At 34.4% G+C, this 21,732-nt stretch overlaps 1 protein-coding gene across 1 annotated transcript in view; it reads right to left on the reverse strand.

Moving 5' to 3' along the window:
- Positions 1 to 5,436: 5,436 nt before the first annotated feature.
- Positions 5,437 to 21,732, reverse strand: part of LOC136040140 (zinc finger protein 260-like) — a 31,201-nt gene continuing 14,905 nt past the window's right edge. The window contains exons 4-6 of the mRNA XM_065724251.1: positions 18,583 to 18,779; positions 14,379 to 14,655; positions 5,437 to 9,400 (exon numbers count right to left, since the gene is read on the reverse strand). Coding sequence (XP_065580323.1) covers positions 7,767 to 9,400; positions 14,379 to 14,655; positions 18,583 to 18,779 — 2,108 coding nt within the window. The 3' untranslated portion in view covers positions 5,437 to 7,766. The remainder of the gene's footprint in view (positions 9,401 to 14,378; positions 14,656 to 18,582; positions 18,780 to 21,732) is intronic.

Below are 21,732 nucleotides of genomic sequence, written 5' to 3' on the forward strand. Positions count from 1 at the left end.
CTTATTTCCTAAAACATGTCTATTGGGGTCGTTATATGGATGACGTAATTTCACTTTGGAATTATGGGGAAGCTGAACTTCGGGGCTTCTTAGATCATCTTAACACTTATGACCGAAATTTGCAGTTCACCCTTGAAGTTGAAAATAAACTACCGTTTTTAGATGTATTAATTATTCGTAATGCTGATGAACTGGATTTTACTATATATCGAAAGCCAACACAAAACAATAGATATCTTCACTTTAATTCAAATTACCCCCCACAAGTTAAAAGAGCAGTTGTAATTTCCCTCATTGATCGTGCCCTAAATATTTGCTCCCATTCATATATAAATGCAGAAATAAATTTTATCAGAGATATTCTTTTTGGTAATGGATACCCCATTCCTTTTGTAAATAAAATAATTAGCCGTAGAATAAAAGGACACTCTTGTAAAATCGAAGAAGATACTTCACAATGTGAGGCTATTGATAAGCCCTCAAATATTGTCTATCTTCCGTATATCCCAAAGATTACAACAAAATTAAAAAATATTTGCACAAAAAATAATCTGTACGTAGTTTTTACTAATAATTTTAAAATCATCAATTTCTTAAATTCGGGTAAAGATAAGACCCCAGTTACTCGCCAAAGAGGGGTCTATCAAATACCCTGTGATTGCGGAAAATACTATGTCGACAGGACCCATCAGAATCTAGACAAAAGGTTACAACAGCATAAAAATGACATAGACAAGGCCTTAATTTCAAATGGTTCCAACAACTCCTTTGATTCTGCTCTAGGTTGGCATATATTTAATAATCCGTCTCACATGATACTTTTTGAAAACTCTTCACTCATTAGTAATGATTTGGGAATAAAACAGGTGGTTCGAGAATCAATTGAAATTAATCTCAAAATAAATAAAAATATTTCTTTGAACAGGGACTTGGGGGAATACTCACTAAATTCTTTATACTCAAATTTAATTAAAAATGATCTAACAAAATATTTTACTAAACCAATTTATAATAGTACTGAACCAACTACGAAAAGGCCTTTGAGACAGGCTGCTAAACAAGCAAGATTAGCTTTAAGAAATTGCATCTAATCATTTTATTTCTCTTTAGTTTGAATGAGTTTATATTTCTTCATTTCATTCTTTTCGCCAGTCCTGGTTGAACTTCGCTGAAGTAAGGATGCTAGGGCTATATTTAAAAAAAAATGTTTTAATAAGTGTTTTTATATTCAGTTTTAATTCTCACAATTTGATGTAAGTTCTTTTATACATATATATAGTATTGTATTGTGCTGAAGACGGCCCTTGGACATAGGGCCGAAATATCTACATAAATAATTTCCATTGTCTTGAAAAAACTTTCCCTATTGTTTCTACGTTGTATTTGTTTGTTATGGAAAGGCAGTGTGGTCTTCGTCGCTATTTTTTTGTAGACATAGGTCATAGCTCTTAAGTGAAGTCATGAACTTTCGTCATCGAAAGGCAGTGTGGTCTTCAAAGTTCTCTACGAAGAATTTCTTCTGCAAGAAATTCTAGCTCTAGAGCTCATACTATGACTTCAAAGATGGAGCTAGGGGGACTGTGCGTCACACAAGAAATTTGTCATTTACATTAAGGTCTACATTGATCAGGTAATTGCAATTTTAAGTTTTGATTTTTTTTTTCAAATAAAAACAAAGGTTGTTGGCATATACCCACCTTCACAAAATAAATTTCCAATTTAAGTTCCAAGCAAATAAATTAAAGTTTGTAGCCCCATTTTTAGTTGTCCACATAAACTCTAATAACCTTTTTTAAAAAATGTGCAGTGTGATCCTGTGTTCAAACTACAGAGATTAACCGATAACATTCTAACCAGGTTAACTAACCGTTCCCACGCTATTCTTGCACATTAATAAAATTAAGATGTTTCTTTATATTAAATAAGGTTGAAATTTATGATTTTAGTCAATTCAACGATAAAAAAAAGTAATAAAAAAACCGTAAAAGTAACCTAAAATGGGCAAAAACAGGCAATACAATAATATCATCAAAAGCCAAAGACTGCAACCACATTCAAGAAATATAAACAACAATTGACACTAAAAAAAAACCACAAACTGGAAAAGAAGATATGTTAGAGAAATTATAGAAAAAACCCTTCTAAGCATTTTCTTAAAAGTATATATATCTTGAACAATGTGCTTTTTAGTTTTTCAAAACATCGACGACAAATAAAAAATAAATCACTATAATTATCAAGATCTCTGGAAAGAACTAACGTAAATAATACATAATGATACTAATCCCTGGAACTTCAGCAACTCAAGATTTAACTTAACATAAATCTTTATTTTCCATGCTTGTAACTATAATAAAAAATATTTTTTTTAAGTAGAAACATCGCTAAAGGCTTTAGAACATTACTGGTTAAGGGGGGGGGAGGGGACAGTAAAAAGAATCTAGGTTGTAGTAATTTTGGTTTATTTAAGTTTGACTTGAATGTTCAATGAATTTTTTTTCGATCATTTTAAGATCTATTTATCCATCTATATCCGAACCTGTTATCTTTATGTTTCGTATGATCATTGATTTTAATTTTATTTCATTTTTGTTTTCATTTATTTTTTAATAGTATTTCTTTTTATTTTGAGTGTTATTTTTTAAGAAATTTATTTTTGCTGGTCCTAAGTTTAATGTGGCTTTTCGCTTTATTTTGAAAAACTCCGTTTTCGTAATTTAAAAAAAAAATAATTTTTGTTCATTTTATTATCAGTTTTATTATGAGTTAATGTAATAAATGTTTTTTTACGTCTCCAGCTTAAAAACTACAATATCCAATTATAATTCATTACTTTTAATTATTGCCTATGCATTTATTTAAACGTCACTTTCAACATTCTGCCTACATGTCTAAACTAAATACCAAATGGCATTCCTGAGATAGTGGAGATACGGTCTTCTGACGGACATTATGCACAAATTATCTTTTAATTGAGCTCAAAATTCCCCTCAACACTCTTTTAAAGCTTCTAATTAATACCCGTAGCTGCTCCCGGAATATTGCTCAAACCATTTTAATAAGCTGGGTGTACAATGGCATCTTTTGATTTAGTTTAACATTCCCCGAATGTTTCAACTAAAAACCATTAGTCAATCAATCCTCAGGTATTGCACATACACACTTTTGACAAACAGAATGCACATAGTTGTATTTTGATAAAGTTAACCTCCATCCCATTTTGAGAACCACAATGCGTTTAGTATCTTTTGCTTTAGTTTGACATCTCATTCGATATTTTCTGACATTTTCAGATTCAAAATCTTAGCCATTACTGAGATATTGCAGCTACTCTCATTATCAACTGGTATGCACATAATGTCTAATTTCAAAATTCTCTGAATGCCTCAACTTGATACCCTTTCATAACTGTGCTTGAAAATCTGAAGATATGCCGTTTTGACAACACGTTTTCATATAGTGCCTTTTTAGTTTGCTCAATAAATCTCCCCCTAGGATTCCATGCCATTTCAACCTCAATTCCCATAGTTGTTACTGGGATCCATATTGATAAACTCAGATACATCCTTTTGACAAACTGTATATACGCGATTTCTGTTGACTTAGTGTAACATCCCTCTAATATTCAATTAAAATAAAAATTTAAAAACCTTACCCATTCTTAAGATGTAGCAGATAAGACGTTTTGATAATAGGAATACGTCATACGATTTTGACGAGAGGTAGGCAGTTAAACTGCCCTGACTAGTTCATTAGTTTTTGTTGTGATAGTATTTGCATTGCATTAGTATTTACTGTCACAGTCGCAATCGCAATAGTACCAGTATCAACCACAGTCGCAAGGAGTAGCAACTGCAGTCGCAAGCTGTCAAACTCGTAGTCACAAGTTGTCGCACTTGCAGCAATTGAAGTAGTCTTAGTCGCAGGTAGTCACAAGCAAAAGTAGCCACAGTAGCAGCCGAGTTGCATTCATATACGCAGTCATAAGTTGTCGCATTCACAAGCAGCCATAGTCACAAGTAAACACGGTCGCAAGTTGTAACAGTCGCATTTGCAAGCAGTCTTAGTCGCGAATAGTTGCAATCGCAAACAGCCTTAATGACAGAAATAATTGCAAGTAGTGGCAGTCATAGTGAAAAGTTGCTGCTGTAGATATCAGTCACATTCACAATAGAAACAAGGTGCATTTGGAAACTCACCAGCAATTTTGGCCCTGAAAGTTTCAAGTTAATACCATTAGTTGTCACTAAAAATATAAAAAATTCATTCTATTCCAAGCCTGGATAAACATAATATCTTTTGTTTTAACTTAGTTAAGAATCCCCCATATTATTCCCTGAAGCTTCATATTAACAGCCTTAGTTTTTCAGACACACTGACGATCTAGCATATAAACAATGGAGAAATTGCAGAATTTACAACTCATACCCCGGAGGTTCGGGGAGGGGGGGCTTGCCGTCCCTAGAGACATACTCATAGGACCTTTTGACTGTTTTTAACATATATATATATATATATATATATATATATATATATATATATATATATATATATATATATATATATATATATATATATATATATATATATATATATATATATATATATATATATATATATATATAATATATATTTTTTAAATTTTGATCTTTGTTTGGGAGAGGCATCTAAATAGAGTAAAGGAGCTTGCTGACATCAAATCATTTTCAAGCATCCCCCTGAACATGCCCTGACAGTTTCTGTTTAATACCACAAGCCATACCGGAGATGTTGCTGATTGCTTTTGACAACCAGTATGGAAATAATAGATATTGACTTTGTTTAATATCCCCTCCAGGGATTCCTGAACATAACCACGAGTAAGTATAATCTCAGTCACAACCAGTTCCAATCACGGTAACTAGTAGTTGCAGTCCCAGTTGTAATTGCAGTAGTAGTTGCCCTGAAAATTTCAAGTTCTTACCCGTTCCTAATATATTGCAGATAAGACTTTTTGACAACTTGAATGTACATAATGCCTTTTGATTTAGCTCAACATAACCCGAAAAATTCTCCAAAATTTCATCTCAATACCCTTAGCCTTTTCAGACACAGCCAGAATCTAAGATTTCCTCTTTTCTTAATGATCAGATCCTACATAAAAAAGGGACAAATTTTACAATGTATATTCCTTGCCACAGGAAATAAGGGGGGGATGGCATTCCTAGAGGCATGATTGTTAGATCTTTTGACTATTTACAATAAATGACATTTCAACTTTCTATTGATGTCAGGGGAGATATCTAAAAAGGAAAGAGGATGGAGACTGGTTGCCCCCCTCCCGAATTTCTCTTCACCATCCCCGTCGACATGCACTGAAAGTTTCAACTTTATAAACTCAGCCGTTCTTAAGTTACTGCAGATACATATGTTTGATAAACTGAATGCCATAGGAGATTTTTCTTTAGTTCAAGTTCCTTTAATTATCAATATCCATCCATTTATAAACAAAAATATCCCAAAGGGCTCAATGGCCCGTTATTTGGGGAAAAAACAGCAACAAAACAAAACATAGATAACTATTAAATACATTCAAACTTAAAATATATTTAGAGTCTACTCCGAGTACAACCGGTCTCCGCACCACCTGCTTAAATTTTTTTTAATAATAGAAAAATATACATCGAGGGTCCAACACTCACACCACCCAAATCTAAATAATTAAATTCAGTCTAAGTATTTAACTAAATAAATTAAATCTAAATAAATAAACAATATAAATAACTGATCAATATTATAATTTATTTTTTTTATTAAAATTTTATTATAAATATATTTTTTTATTAAAATTCTTCAACCGTTTCTTGAAGGAGCCTATGGTACAGGACCGTCGAATCCCAACAGGAATGGAATTTCAGGCACGTCCGACAGCAACTATCAGACCAAAGTCCGAGCGCACTGTAGGGGTAGATGGCACTAGCACATCATCCTGGTTTCATAAGGACTGACATTTCTAACAATCTAAAGAAGCCCGGAAAAACTTGATCGAAGGTCTCCACGGAAATACTGAAATGCAATGAGAGAGAGGTGTAATGCATGAATATCTTCAGAAGCTCAACAGAAATATGGGTGGTAGACTGAAGGACTTTTGCTGATTTCAGTTGGAGATTATGCAAAGGTGTTAGTACAGATGGAAATGTAGACATCCACACTGACGAGCAGTAACATAAATAAGGGTAAATAAGAGAGAAGTATAATAGACAAAGGATAGAGAAAGGAAAGACTTGCTTCAGCTTACTATAATTCCAAGGCCTCGAGAAACCTTTAATCTCATTGACTCAAAATGCCGCTTGAAAGATAGATTTTCATCCAGAAGTACCCCAAGGAATCGAACAAACCGTCAGCTAGGCGCGATACGGATCCCTTAGATTTTTGAAGCTCTGTAACTGTAGGGCAGCTTTTGCCTATGCGGGAGAATATAAGCAAAAGCTGTCCTACAGTGAGTTTAAGTTTAACAGTGAGTTTAAGTGAGTTATTAGTTTAACATATCCCTCGAAATTCCCCGGAGTTTCACCTTAAAAAACTTAATATTGCAAACACTGTTGAGGGGAAGGGGGCATCTAAAATGGGAAATTGGGCTGATTGCGCTCCAACTATACTTCAACACGCCCCTCAACAAACCCTGAAAGTTTCAACTTAATAACCTCAGGAGTTCCTTAGATACAGCTGATGCGCACTTGGGGGGATGGGTACATCAACTCTGCAGGCATTGTTATGTGATCTTTCGACTATTTTAAACAAAAAGTCTGGCTCAAAATTTTGATGGGATGTATTTGGGGAAAAAAGAGCTTGCAAGGGAGAGGATACCTTCTGATCACTTTTGATCCTTAAAAACAAAAGTAGAGCTTTTAATTTCCGCTGGATTGAACCTAAATCGAAGTTTACACGATTACCCCTCCCCCATGAAGATGTTCTGGAAAAAAACCCTTATGACTCTGTACTAGAGGCCACGCTAGAGCGTTACTTCTGTTATAACAAACATACACTCACACTCAGAGTTTTGTGTATTTGTTTTGTGTTTGTGAGAGTTTGTGTTTGTGTTAGAGTTTTGTTTTTGTTATAACAAACATACACTCACACTCAGAGTTTTGTGTATTTGTTTTGTGTTTGTGAGAGTTTGTGTTAGAGTTTTGTGTTTGTTATAACAAACATACACTCACACTCAACATACACTCAGAGTTTTTCCACAGGATGATTTCTTTAGGGACGAGACAAACATGAACTTTAAGTAGAACTTTTATCACATCAAATTATTTCTAAAGGTTTTTCGGCAGTATTCCTTCTTTGATAATGGAACTGAAACTGGAATTAAAATACTTTTTATGTGTATTACATTCGAAACTGGTCAGCGATTTTGATGATTAGATAGGGTTGATTTTTGGCTGATTGTTTTCTCAACATCTGATTCAAAATGATTTTTCTTTAGTAAGAGTTCTTTAATGATTAGATAGGGTTGATTTTTGGCTGAATGTTTTCTCACCCATATCAAATTCAAAAGGTGTTTCTCCAGTGCGAGTTCTCGTATGATGAGATAGGTTTGAGGTATCGTTGAATGTTTTTTCACATATATATCATTTGAAAGTTTTTTCACTAGTACGAGTTCTCTTATGCAGAGTATAGTCAGAATTTTGACTAAACGTTTTCCCTCACATATCACACATGAAAGTTTTTTCTCCAGTGAAGGTTTTTTATGTTCAGATAGGTTGGATTTTTGGCCGAATGTTTTTTCACACATCACATTCAAAAGTTTTTTCTCCGAGGTGAATTCTTTGGTGGGTGGATAACTGGGATTTTTTGCTAAATGATTTTTCACATGTATAACATTCGAAAGGTTTTTCTCCAGTGTGAGTTCTCTTATGCTGCGACAGGTTGGATTTAAGACTGAACGTTTTTCCACATATATCACATTGGAAAGGTTTTTCACCAGTATGAGTTCTCTTATGATCAGATAGATTAGATTTATGGGTAAATGTTTTTTCGCATAGATCACATTCGAAAGGTTTTTCTCCAGTATGAGTTCTTTTATGCTGAGATAGGATACGTTTTTGGCTGAATTTTTTTCCACATATATCACACCCGAAAGGTTTTTCTCCAGTATGAGTTTTTTGATGATCAGCTAGTTTGGATTTAAAACTGAATGTTTTTTCACACGTATCACATTTGAAAGGTATATGAGTTTTTTGATGATCAGATAGTTTGGATTTTTGGCTGAATTTTTTTTCACACGTCTTACATTCAAAAGGTTTCTCCCTAGTATGAGTTCTCTGATGTTGAGTAAGAGTGGATTTTTGCCTGAACGTTTTTCCACATATATCACATTCAAAAGATTTTTCTCCAGTATGAATTTTTTTATGCTGAGAAAGGTTGAATTTTTCGAGGAATGCTTTCTCACACACATCACATTCAAAAGGTTTTTTTCCAGAGTGAGTTCTTCTGTGATGAGATAGGTAGGATTTATGACTGAATGTTTTTTCACATATATCACATTCAAAAGGTTTTTCTCCAGAGTGAGTTCTCCTATGAAGAGATAGGTTGGATTTATGGCTGAAAGTTTTTTCACACATATCACATGCGAAAGGTTTTTCACCAGTATGAGTTCTCTTATGCTCAGTAAGGTTACATTTTTGGCTGATCGTTTTTCCACATATATCACACACGAAAGGTTTTCCTCCAGTATGAGTTTTTTGATGTTCAGATAGGACAGATTTTTGGCTGAATGTTTTTTCACACACATAACATCCAAAAGGTTTTTCACCAGTATGAGTTCTCTTATGCTCAGTAAGGTTGGATTTTAGCCTAAACGTTTTTCCACATATATCACACTCGAAAGATTTTTCTCCAGTATGAGTTTTTTTATGCTGAGATAAGTTAGATTTTTGGCTGAATGTTTTCTCACACATATCACATTCAAAAGGTTTTTCTCCAGAGTGAGTTCTCCTATGAAGAGATAGGTTGGATTTATGGCTGAATATTTTATCACATATATCACACTCGAAAGGTTTTTCTCCAGTGTGAATTCTCTTATGATGAGATAGGTAGGATTTACGGCTGAATGTTTTTTCACATATATCGCATTGGATAGGTTTTTCACTAGTATGCTTTCTCTTATGCTGAGTAAGGTTGAATTTGTGCCTAAACATTTTTTCATATATATCACGCTCGAAAGGTTTTTCTTCAGTATAAGAAACGTCACATTTTGCCCCGCCATTTTCAGTAAATAGACAAATGTTACTTAGCACCTTATGTTGACTATTCAACTTGTTCCGTTTTCTTTGACATATTCTTGTGAGACCAGGGAGATTACGTGTTTTACATCCTTCTTTAATGATGTGACTGTCATAGAACATTAAACCAGGAACGACTAAAATAAAAAGCGAAAACGACTATAAATAAATGAAATAAAAAACGAAAAAGAAATATTTTAATACAAATTAAGTATTAGTAGAACAATTTTATTGAAAATGAACATATTTAAATAATAGCATAACAAAAGTGGAGCTTGCGAGGATGTGCTAAAATAAAAAAAAAAAAAAAAAGAAAAAGAGTATGAAGCATGCGACCATTTACCGAAACCAACATAAAAAAAAAGAACAACAACGAAACACTACAATATAAAACCCCAGAACAACACATGAAAAAATACAGAAGAATATAACCCACTGAAAATATAGTTAATTTGTTTTGAAAGAATACCGAGCGAGCTACTCCAAGTATCAAGTATTAAATACAATTGGTTGCAGTTTATTTTCGGTCTGAAGTGTCTTTTGTCATTAGTTATTCATCGTCCCTAATGAGGTAGAAAACCATAATAAGGAAGAGGTTTACGGAAATGGGAACTTCAGGAGAGTGGTTAAGAAGTGGGGTTTCAACGGTTTGGGGAGGAGGAAGAAGAAGCACAGCTTATTTAGCCACAGGCTGAGACAAATTGAAGCTAATAACTCTCATACCCTGCTTAACTGGTTAAGAAATCCATCTATGTTTAGAGGCATCGCAAATGATTGTGCCAATACCCAGAAGAAATTCCCAGTGCCAGTAAAATCAATTGCACCCACATTCCCCCAAACTCCCCATGGAGTTGGTCAATCCCCATAATAAACACTGATTTCTCAAAGTGGACTAAAGAACTTACCCCCATTGCTTTCATACAGAAAAAAATTTGCTGAGCTTAACACAATTACATATAAAAACCATTTCCAAATTTTTGTTGATGGGCCCAAACTGAACGAGAAAGTGGCGAGTGGAGCGTTTATTCAAGCCACGTAATATCGCTTTGGGCGAGTGCGTCTGTAATGTCTGCTGAGTTAAACGCCATAATCATGGCATTAAAGTTCCTCACAGATAATGAATTTATGATTGTTAATTTAAAAAATATTATAATTTATTCTCTTTATCGAGCTTAGAGCCGCTTTCTTCAGCTTCTCAGTATAAGATGGATATTGACACATTTCATTGTCTTAGAATTATTGATAATCTCTCTTCAAGAGGCATAAGAACTTTTCTCCAGTACATTCCAAGCCACGCAGGTACAAGTGGTAGTCATAAGGCGGATGAAATTGCAAAAAATGCTCTAAATATTGACCAGCCAAGTGGGAGACCAATCCCCATTAGAGATATTTACCGCTGGACACTACCAGAGGTACTGTTAAATAAGAATAATCCTGGCCAAGTGGGTTGGTGCGCTGGATTCGGGATCCCTTGTCTGAGAGGACGCGGGTTCGAATCCCAGTGTACCCAATTCTTCAGTTTGGGACGGTGGTCAGTGGCGTGACTCTGTAAGCTTAGCCAGAGTCGACCCAGCTCTAAATGGGTACCTGGAGAAATCTGGGGAAGGTGAACAGGAAGGGTGTGCGAAAGCACAGGATGGCTGGCCCCCAACCCCCCATTGCACTTCCTGACTGAAGGGCCAAGAAACGGAGATCAGCACCGCCGGTACGGACTGTAAAGTCTAATACCGTATCCTTTACCTTTTACCTATCACCTTTCCCCAATAAGCACCTTTCTAAGATTTATCATAGAATTCGCTCTGGTTCAAATGGGCTAAATTTCCAGACGTTTTATCAGTTCCCTAATTCAAGTGGCGAAGTTTCCTCTTCCCCCCTTTGTTGGTCTTGTAATCTTAAAAATGAAACAATTGACCATTGTCTATTTGAATGTAATATGCTGACGTCTGCACAGTATACCCTGCAATGTAAAATGTTAGAATGCTTCAAACACCACAAAATCTCACTTTCAGCCAAGAGTCTATCTGATCATACCTTCACACAGACCACAGAACTCAATGTATATCCTCTCATAATTCAACTCCTAGTATCAAAAGATTTACTGCAAGAAATCTGAGCAGATCCAAGATAAATAAGACAAACCAAACTCAGTAGCTCTATCCATCTCACAGAGTGAGTCAAAAGGAAAAGGGCTGAATAGCCTCGACTGAAAAGCCTCCGCCTGCTGAAAAAGAAGAAGAAGAAGGCTGGAACGAATTATCTATAATTCATCTTCTGCTAGTGACAGCTTACTTGGGGAAGTGAGGCTATTAAATAAACAGTTCAATTAGAACAACCCTTGAGGAAGGGAAAATACAAATTTACTTACATTCCGCCGGTAATCCTCTCCATAGCCTCCTAACAAATTCAACTTTCTTTAGTCGGCTTCCTCCTTATACATAAACTCCATTGTTCTACATCAAGAAAAATATCCGTTTTACTGTACAGCGTTCTATAAAGAGTTTTTTCCCCTTATTAGAAAGTTAAAGAAATAAATCCCATTTCCATCTTTCTTTCTTAATTATGAATTACATGAGTTATTTTAGTAAATTTTTGGGACGCTATATTTGTACGCAATATTTTATAAGACCATTTTATTCATGACATTTTGCTTTTTTGTTATTTTTTTTTTACTAGTCAAATTTTCCAATAAACACTAATTATCATTTGCGAAATATCTTTGATCTAAAGGGTGGGTGCATTGACGTGGCTTTATCCATCTTTTACCTCTTCGAATTTGAGAACTTTTTGAGGAAGATTTTTTTTTCGAGGTATTTCCGGCTATTGAAATGTTTACAGAATAAACTATAGTAGTTGCCAGAAAACAACAGTGAATCAAGTCTAAAGGAACTCCATCCACCCCAAACATAACAACTATATAATATGTATATTGCAATATAAAACACTGAGATAATGCTGAAAACTATGAATCAACTTCCCTATGCTTCATATGACCAAGAACAATTAAAGAAGAATCAGCGGAAATGCTATAGCGCTGCGTAGTCAAGAACTATTAAAGAAGAATCAGCAATAATGCTAGAGCACTGCATATGACCAAGAACGATTAAAGAAGAATCAGCGACTATGCTATAGCGCTGCATAACCAATAACGATTAAAGAAGAATCAGCAGCAATGCTATAGCGCTGCATAGCCAAGAACTACTCAAGACGAATCAGCGACAATTCTATAGCATAGCCTATAGCGCTGCATATGACCAAGAATGGTTAAAGAAGAATCAGTAGCAATGCTATAGCGCTGCATATGACAAATAAAAACTAAAGAACAATCATCGACAATACTTAGCGCTGCATATGACCATGGACGATTAAAGAACAATCAGCGGTAATGCTATAGCGCTTCATATGACCAAGAACGATGAAAGAATAATCAGTGGTAATGCTATAGCGCTGTATAACCAAGAAATATTAAAGAAGAATTAGCGACAATGCTATAGCGCTGCATATGACCAAGAACGATTAAAGAACAATCAACGAAAATGCTATAGCGCTGCCTATATTAAAGCCCATAAGGCTCCAATGTTGTTTTTTCCCCCAGGGAAAAAGTCTCTACCTTCCATGCTCCTTAAAACTTAGCAATAAACCTGAGCAATGAAACTGAGCAATGATATCAATCTTAGGAATTTCCTCAAGTAATACTAATGGATCTATTTATAGAACCAGAAAAAAAAAAATAAACCTTGAAAAATTTTATCAATTAGATTACTTAAATTAGGATCATTTAAGACGTGTATATCCGTATCCAGCAATTTATGGACAGAAAATCTCAGCAAGCCATTCTTTTTGATGTTATTTCTTGCATGATGCTAAATTTAGAATGTTGGCAACGTATTACTACTACGATTGTCTTTTTAGTTGATGCGATCAGTTTCAAGGGGCACACTGGGAGTGAATAAAAGTTAACGGTTATCCAATTCAAACGATAGCGGATATTTTGAAACTGGGGAATAAGAAATGGAAAGAAGAGCAAATGTTTAATTTTTGAATAGAAGAACCTTCAATAATTGGCTAATTATTCTTTAAACAAAAATATTTAATCAGAATACAGACAATCTAAAATCTTCCAATAAAACGAGAGGTTAGTTGTCGCTTATAATATGTTTGGTTCGGTATTTCTGAAATCAAGTGTCACTAAAGAAACCAGAACAGCAAAATAATAAATTTGTTAAGTAAAGTTTACCATAAGCTTAAACAGCTTAAGAGTTGAATTGCTTATTATGTTTTCGAAGTTTTCACTGGAAAAAGAATTTATAGAATGTACCCCATAAGGAGCATAGAAATGCTTCCCTCATACAGAACGTGGGAGAATAGAATGGTCCATTTTTTCGCAAACTCAGATTTTATTGCACTTTATGAACAAATTCCTTCACAGCAAGATTAATTCATTCCTTCAGAGCAAAATTCATTATTAAAAATTTGAAATTTTAATAAATTTTAAAACTTTGAAAATATTAAAATTTTGTTTAAATTGAAAATTTTAATATTAAAAATTAAATTCAATATTACAAATTTGTGTGAAATGAAAGCAAAATTAAGTATGTTTACGACAAAGCACTCAATTCTAAAATTATGTCAACAATACGCTCCATAGGAATTTTTTTTTGCAATATTCTTATATGCCCAAGAACCATTTCGTCCATGTTATGTATTTGACATACGCAAGCTGAAGGTCACCAATGATCGTATTTGACGCTTAAAAACTCCTGAAATAATTCAAAAAATTGTTTGCTGAGCTGCTCTTAAAGGGAGGATCAGTAGTAAAGTGCATGGTCAGATAGATTTTGACCCTCTTGGCCTGCGTAGCCGTGCTGATCCTCCTTTGAAGAATAGATCCGTGCTGATCCTCCTTAGAAAATGATTTTTGGCAATTACCGAACCTTAGAAGCTTGAAATGCCAGATACTACCTTTAGGCGCAGCAGCGACGAATTGATACAAAGGTAAAGATAATCGAAGCTTCACGGTGATATGCCACGCGTACTTCTCTTGGCAGTTTACGAATAACAAAGAGATAAAATTGCAGCAAAAAATCACTTTATATTTTGAAAAAACAAAAGACTTACCTAGAGCACTCGTATTACTTCCCCCAGTAGAATATAAGGATTGCTGTTGTGTGGGTTGACCGTAAAGGCCTTGTTGTTGAGTAGGAGGTTGATTCATTGTCTGCTGCTCTCTAGCAGGCATGAGTCGGACAGCACCAGATCCAGTAGCATTTATAACAACTGGTGTAGGACTGACCAGTCTTACAGGAGTGCCAGTCCCCACATCTCTCATATTGTCCATTACGAGGGAGTCAGTTTGGTCAACGTAGGCTTGAATAACCTGGCAACCCTGAGATACCTAAAAGTATGAAACTTATGTGGAGAGAGAAAATAATAAAGATTTAGCTAGGCTAGAATTGTTTCATGTGCAATGATTGAGACCATTCTAAAAATAAACCTTGCAACCAAAGATTTTAAGCAGTGGTCTGATACATACTACCAGTCTATCACGTTGTATGGAAAATTATTTTGTCCTTAATCAAGTTGCCACGATTTATAATGGACTTGAATCTACGCCATCTTGTACATTAAGATTCCAGCTTCACAGATTAGATCTTTATTGCAAAAAAAAATCCCTGCAATTTTTTTATGGACCTGAGCTCGAGGAGCAAGGCCGTATCGAGGGCTCTAGGGTAGGGGGGTTTGACCTTCCCCCCCCCCAAAAAAAAAAAAATTTTGTCTGACTCGTAAAAACGTTACAAAAGTAACGTTTTTGAGTTTTTTGTTTACCCCCCCCTAAAAAATCCTGGATACGACCATGTCGAGGACTATAAAAATCAGTGGCTACTGACAATTTCTATCGATTGGTGACAACCAGGCAAATGCACAACATTTTTATAATTCTATGTGAGACGTTACTGTAAATAATCTAGCAGCGTCAAACTGCAATAATAATTAGTTTTTGTATAAAATGTATTTAGGGCAGACACATCATAGAGGGTTATTTTTGATTATGTGCTAGGGGCACAAGACGGATTGGGTTTTCCATAACATAAATATCAAACTGATCTAAGTTCAATATGCATACTACATGGAAAAAGTCGATGGGTTGAGGAAGGTGATTTTTTGATGCATTAGAACACTTTCGACTCAAATCTCCAATTTGCATTGGAGCTAAAGAATCCAGGGAAGTTTCCTTTCTTAAATGTTTTAATTCGAAAAAAAAATTCCTGGTCTTGAATTTTCTAACTATGGCAAACCCACCCACAATGATCGCTATCTCCTTCTGTGAAAAGAGGGGAAAGAGAATAAAGTTCAAAAAAATTGTTGACACAATCATGTAGGATATAAATTAAAGGTACTTTATTCTGTTATGGTTATCTCATTAAACTTATTGAGAATATTATACATTAAAAAAGGGAATCCAAGAAAATAATGAACCCATCCCCCTGTGTTCAGTTACTCCGGCAATTGAAAACAAAAACCTTCACCATTCTACCGTATACACGGAAACTTAGCGACAAACTTGGAAAATCTTTAAAAAACATCATTATTTTGTTTCTTTCAAAAATGAACTATGGGTTGAAAGCTTTTTCAATTCTCCTGAATAATAAAACTGACCTTATATCGAGTAGTGGTGTTTAAAGAGTCCCGTCTTGATGTGGGAAGTTTTAGATTGACAGTTCATTTTGTAAGTTTTACATTGAAAATCCAGGTCATTTAGTCCTTTTGATGAGGTAACTTTAATATCTACAGCAAATGACTTACCAATCTTTTTTTTTGGGAGGGGGGGCATTCGAAATTAAAAAATATATAAAAACATTTCCTCAGTTACACTTTTAAATAAGCAGCATTTTCCCTCAGTTCAAATTAAGATCATCTGACCGTATTTTAATGAATTTAACCATATTTAATGAAAATCGGGTTAATAGGTAGGCCAAGTCAATCGCTAACCAGAGAATTCTTGTCCAGTCTAAGGGGTGAATTTTTTTTATCTATTCTGGATTTGACTTTTTTTTTTATTCAGTGTTTCTTCTGCTCTGTCAGAGTATAAATGGTATAGTGTGCTTTGTTCAAGTGTACACCAAAGGTTAGTTTTTCTTCTTCTTTTTTGAGCACTGAAAACGGCTTTCCGAAATATCCCCTTTTGGCGTTTTCGCTTCTTTTCTGTCCACTGGCTGATATTACTCTCGGGGTCTCTGCTATTTAATTTTTATTATTAATTTTGTTTTGTTTGTCATACGCAGAAAAAAAAATGAAAATTAACTTAAATCGAAGCCTGTCTCAAGTAAATATTAGGTCAGCTTTGGAATACAAAAGTACACAATAAGAAGTAAAGAGGGAAGGGGACTTAAGTTTTAACAGAACCGAACAAAATTTACGAAAACATAACTTTAAGGAAAACATAACTTAAGAGAACTTATCAAACCGTAGATTTCTTTTGGCGTTGACTTTGAGCTTTAACTTTTAAATTAACAAAGCTTTAACTTTACGGAAAACATAACTTAAGAGAACTTGTCAAACCGTAGATTTCTTTTGGCGTTGACTTTGAGCTTTAACTTTTAAATTAACATAACTTTAAGGAAAACATAACTTAAGAAAACTTATCAAACCGCAGATTTCTTTTGGAGTTGACTTTGAGCTTTAACTTTTAAATTAACAAATCTTTAACTTTACGGAAAACATAACATAAGAAAACTTATCAAACCGCAGATTTCTTTTGGCGTTGACTTTGAGCTTTAACTTTTAAATTAACAGAAATTTAAGAAAAACATAACTTAAGAGAACTTGTCAAACCGTAGATTTCTTTTGGCGTTGACTTTGAGCTTTAACTTTTAAATTAACAAATCTTTAACTTTAACCGAAAACATAATAAAATATTTAAGTAAAAATTAATAAAATATCCATGTTATCGAAGGATAACATTTTGTTATAGACGGCAATAGTATTTTTCAGCTGATTAGCAACCATAAAAAAAAAAAAAAAAAAAAAAAAAAAAAAAAAAAAAAAAAAAAAAAAAAAAAAAAACTGTCCCTTCTAGTGGTAATCATTACAATAAATCCTAACAGCAAGTGAGGTGAAAGCTTTTTAATCAATCCGAGTCAATTAAACCGAATTCTGTTTCCGAATTCAACCTCAATTCAATTCTGTTTTTTTTGTGTGTGTGAAACTCCACCCTCTTGGAAAAAATGCTTGTGTAAAACACCCCACAAGAAAATCCTGGATACGACCCTGCTTACATGTACATATAAAAGCTTATGCAAAGCTTAAAAATACACAAATAAGCAAGCCTACACTGAAAATGAGTGTATCTATAAACAACAATACTGCTGTTCTATCTGAAACCAGGTACCAACTGAAAATTATAATGTAAATGATTAGAAAAGTAAGAAAAAAAGTATTTTTTCAACTTGAATATACTTGTCTATTCTTAGCTTTTAATAACAGAGAAATAGCTAAACTTGTAGTCGAAATCGGTAAATCTTTGAAAAGCCATTATTTCATTCTACCTAAAACCTGAAACCTCATTGAAAACCACGAGGAGCTTGATGAGAAAAGTAAGAAAAAGTATTTTTGTTTACCCCAAAAAAATCAGAATTTCATGCGATCGTTGGTTCTAATGATGGGACGTTTGCTTAAGTTTCTAAAATCTAGAAAATGCGCAATGGCCAGAAATAGCGAGACCGGTTAGTTAGGTAAACGAGACGTCTGGACCACATTTGCCACACTGAATTTATGTATTGGAGCTGATAGAGACTGAATAACAAGTGTATTGAGCATAATTCAAAACACTGAATTCATATATTGGACCTGATAAAAACTGAATGACAAGTGTATTGAGCATAAATATCGACTGCATTAGGCAACGATTGGGAACCGGGATGCGCTAAAAAGAGCGCTTTACAATTAATAGACAAAGACATAAACAATATTTTTAGATGCCAAATTGTAGCTTCATTTGCTACCTAGTCATCGCTAATTTGATGATTTTAGTTATGCTTGACTTTTTTGTTTATTTTAATTTATCACTGGTCTCCGTATATACATAACGCAAGAAAGGCTGTGAGTTGTTTCTAAAACATTCTAGCGGCAGGCACATGAGGCTTTTGTCAATAGACTGTGGATACCATTGCTTTTCATTGTTCAAATGATTTAGTATACAATACCGTCTAGGAACAAACTGCATTAAGAAATTCCTTTCGGAATGTGCTTTAAATTTTAACATTTATATTAAAAAGCGAAAATATAGAGAAATTATTTTGCCTTAAGAAAAATCTATACAGACCTGTGGTAAGCCAGCTGGGCCACTAACAGCGACCTTTTCCTGCAAAGAGGAGGGGGACATTGGTCTTGTTTGTTGAGCATTTCCCTTTTGGGCTTGGACCATGGTCCCAGACGGTAGTCCCATACCAGGACCAGCTTGTATCATTCCTGCAAGATACATTCCCCAAGGAACGCCATAGTACTGGGGCGTCATAGGACCTTCAAAAGAACGAGATATCATACACATTTAGGTATAAAATAGTGATACCATTACAAACAACACATATTTTACTTCAGGTCAGCACATAAATGAGAGCACCCAGAGCCAAACTATTTCATTCAACGTAAAGTGTGGCATGGTAAAGTCTAGATTCCCAATAAAATACGAAGAAGGTCTATTAGAGAAGAGCTCGTTCTAAAAGAAATACAAAAAACATCCTAGATACATCCTCAGACGGTACCTGTGACACTACTTATTATACGCCAATCACCCATGTTTACGCTGTGTAAAACTCGAGAAAAACCGTTTCTTCGTTACTTTAGAAACAGAGGAGAGGGCGAGGGTAAAGTATAGCGGGTCTGCATGAAAAATGTGTTATGTGCAATTGTTCTGCATATTATGAAGTAAAAATTGTTTTCTAATTTCAAACTGCCCAAATTCTTACCCAAAACCACCCCACCCCTAATGTGCCAATATATAGCCCAAATTATACATTTCTCATCTATTCTGTCACTCGTCTTTGTCTTGTCTCACGCAAAGCTGAGATAAATTAACGAAAAAAACAGTTTTTTCTCGAGTTTTACACAGCGTAAACTTGAGTGAGTGGCGTATAATACGCAAGTACTCCACAGACAAACGGTTTTAATTCCGTCTTAGATAATTCTTACTTATTTGACGAACTTTAATTTTTTAACCAGGGGCATCATTTGCTATATGGCAGGGTGGCAATCGTCCCTCCAGATTTCGCTTTGCAACCGCCACCTAGACCCCACTTTGCTCCCTCTAGCTGAAATTTAGTTTTTTTCCAAAATCTTGTCAAAACTAGGATAAATCTGCATAATTCAAGCATCAACAGAAGCAGATCAATTTTTCTTAGTGCATATTTGCCTTTATAGTACTGTAAAGTACCTTTATTATACTTTGTTAGTACTAGATAGTATCTTAATGGCACTAAATAGCTTACTTTTTTACTGTCATTTTCACTTGATTCAAGAAAATTGGCACGAACTTTCCACCCTCCCTCCCCCCAGGATTTTATTGAAAGTGACGCCACTGGTTTTAACTGACAGCTGCTACTTTTTCGTTGACTTTTTGTATCTGATTGAAAACGGGTCACGCATAAAGGATACAACGAAAACAACAAAAAAAGAATAGAATAAAATGTAAAACAGATAAGGGACTGAGTAGAAAAAAACATAAAGAATTAAAGCTTCAATTTTGGCTTGAATAATTTACTCAGTAAGAGAAACCAAATTATAGTATTACATAAATTGGACAAAAAATTATTGTTATACTCAACCCAAATTGAAAAAAGACCTTTTAACATAAAATTTTCAAGACCGAGCATGATAGAATATATATTAAATACAGCCATGAAGGGTTAGAAAAATATAAATACATCTTAGTGTACATAAGCCCGCTAACATATTAAAAAGCTAACTTAATTAAAAGTAATGGGTATATTAAGATTAATGAGTAAAGCTGATAACCTACATATCTTCTCAAGACCAGAACATAATTTGTACTTTCACGAAATACATTTTAATACAAATATAATACAAAATACATGTTTTCAGTTTTTTACTTCAATAAATAAAAAAAAATAAGATTTAAAGCAACAAATATCAATATATGTATATTAAACCGACAATCCGCGTTCAATGTTTTTTATATATATATATATTGATTTGTTGAGAACTAGTAAATGTAGGAAGGTACAGCAATAAAAGATCACCTTTTCATCTTTACTTATTCCTAACCTTAGTGACTGAGTCTTCTTAACATTAATTTTCAAACCTATTCTATCACCCTGATCTCGCAAAACCTCTAAAAATTCATTAATTTTGCTCACACTTTCATCTAATATGCTTAAATCATTAGCATAATCTAAGTCCAGATAGTAATTATTATCCATGTTAAACTGATAGTAATAACTAATTAGGAAAACAAATTTTTGAAAATTAAAAAAACAAACAAAAACTTCAGAACCCTCGAATATGGTGGTAGCTTCTGTATTGTAGCTTCTGGCTAGTTCAAAATCTCTAACAGTTTACTCTTAAAGATCTAAGTTAATAATACAAGTTGTTGTTGAGATACTGCTTTGTCACCTTTTTGAAAGTGCACATGCTCATAATTTGTTTGAATTGGTTCAACACTCGCCTATTTATCCCTTATATTTGATTACTGAACACATTGTAATATGCTCTTTGGACCTTTGGTTACAAAAGGGCTGTTTCACAATTTTGATCGAATGCGTTTGGAGAAAAGAGGATGTCAGGGAAGGGAGGGGGCAATTTTTCCTCCATCAAGTTTGACTCTTAAAAGGGAACTAGAACTAAACATTTCCAATCAAATGAGCTTCCTCCAAAGTTCGCAAGACCACGCCTTCCATAAGAACCTTACATGCCCCTGGGGCATAACTTACAACCCTTACCCCCATTCTTTGGGAGGTTGTGTCAACCATGTCAACCCAAACGACCTTGCTGTGTCATCTTAGGACTATTTTTGAACGAATGGCTATCTGGAAATTTCTAACAGATGCATTTGTGGAAAATATGACTCGAAGGGGGAGTGGGCTGCCCTCCGATCATTTTTACTCTTAAAAAAGGCACTTAAACTTTGAATTTCCGATTTAGTGAGCCTCCTCCTAAGTTTATACTGCCACCCTCTCCATAAAAAACCTTATGTGCCTTCCAGAAATTTTGGTTGGAAGTGTTTGAGGAAATGATGGGCGTTCGGGGTGGGGTCCCCCTCAAATCGTTTTTGATTATTAAAGAGGGCAATAGACCTTCTAATTTACAATTGACTGAGCCCTTTTAGAAGTTTTTCTACAACAGATGGCCATCTTAAAATTCCCATTATATACCTTTCCGGAAAATACGACGTGTGTGTATGGGGGGGGGGGGAGATATCTGTGCTCCAATCAATTTGATTTTGATCTTAAAAAGGACA

This window comes from Artemia franciscana, chromosome 20 (genome assembly GCF_032884065.1).
Source record: "Artemia franciscana chromosome 20, ASM3288406v1, whole genome shotgun sequence".
In the NCBI taxonomy this organism is placed as follows: domain Eukaryota; kingdom Metazoa; phylum Arthropoda; class Branchiopoda; order Anostraca; family Artemiidae; genus Artemia; species Artemia franciscana.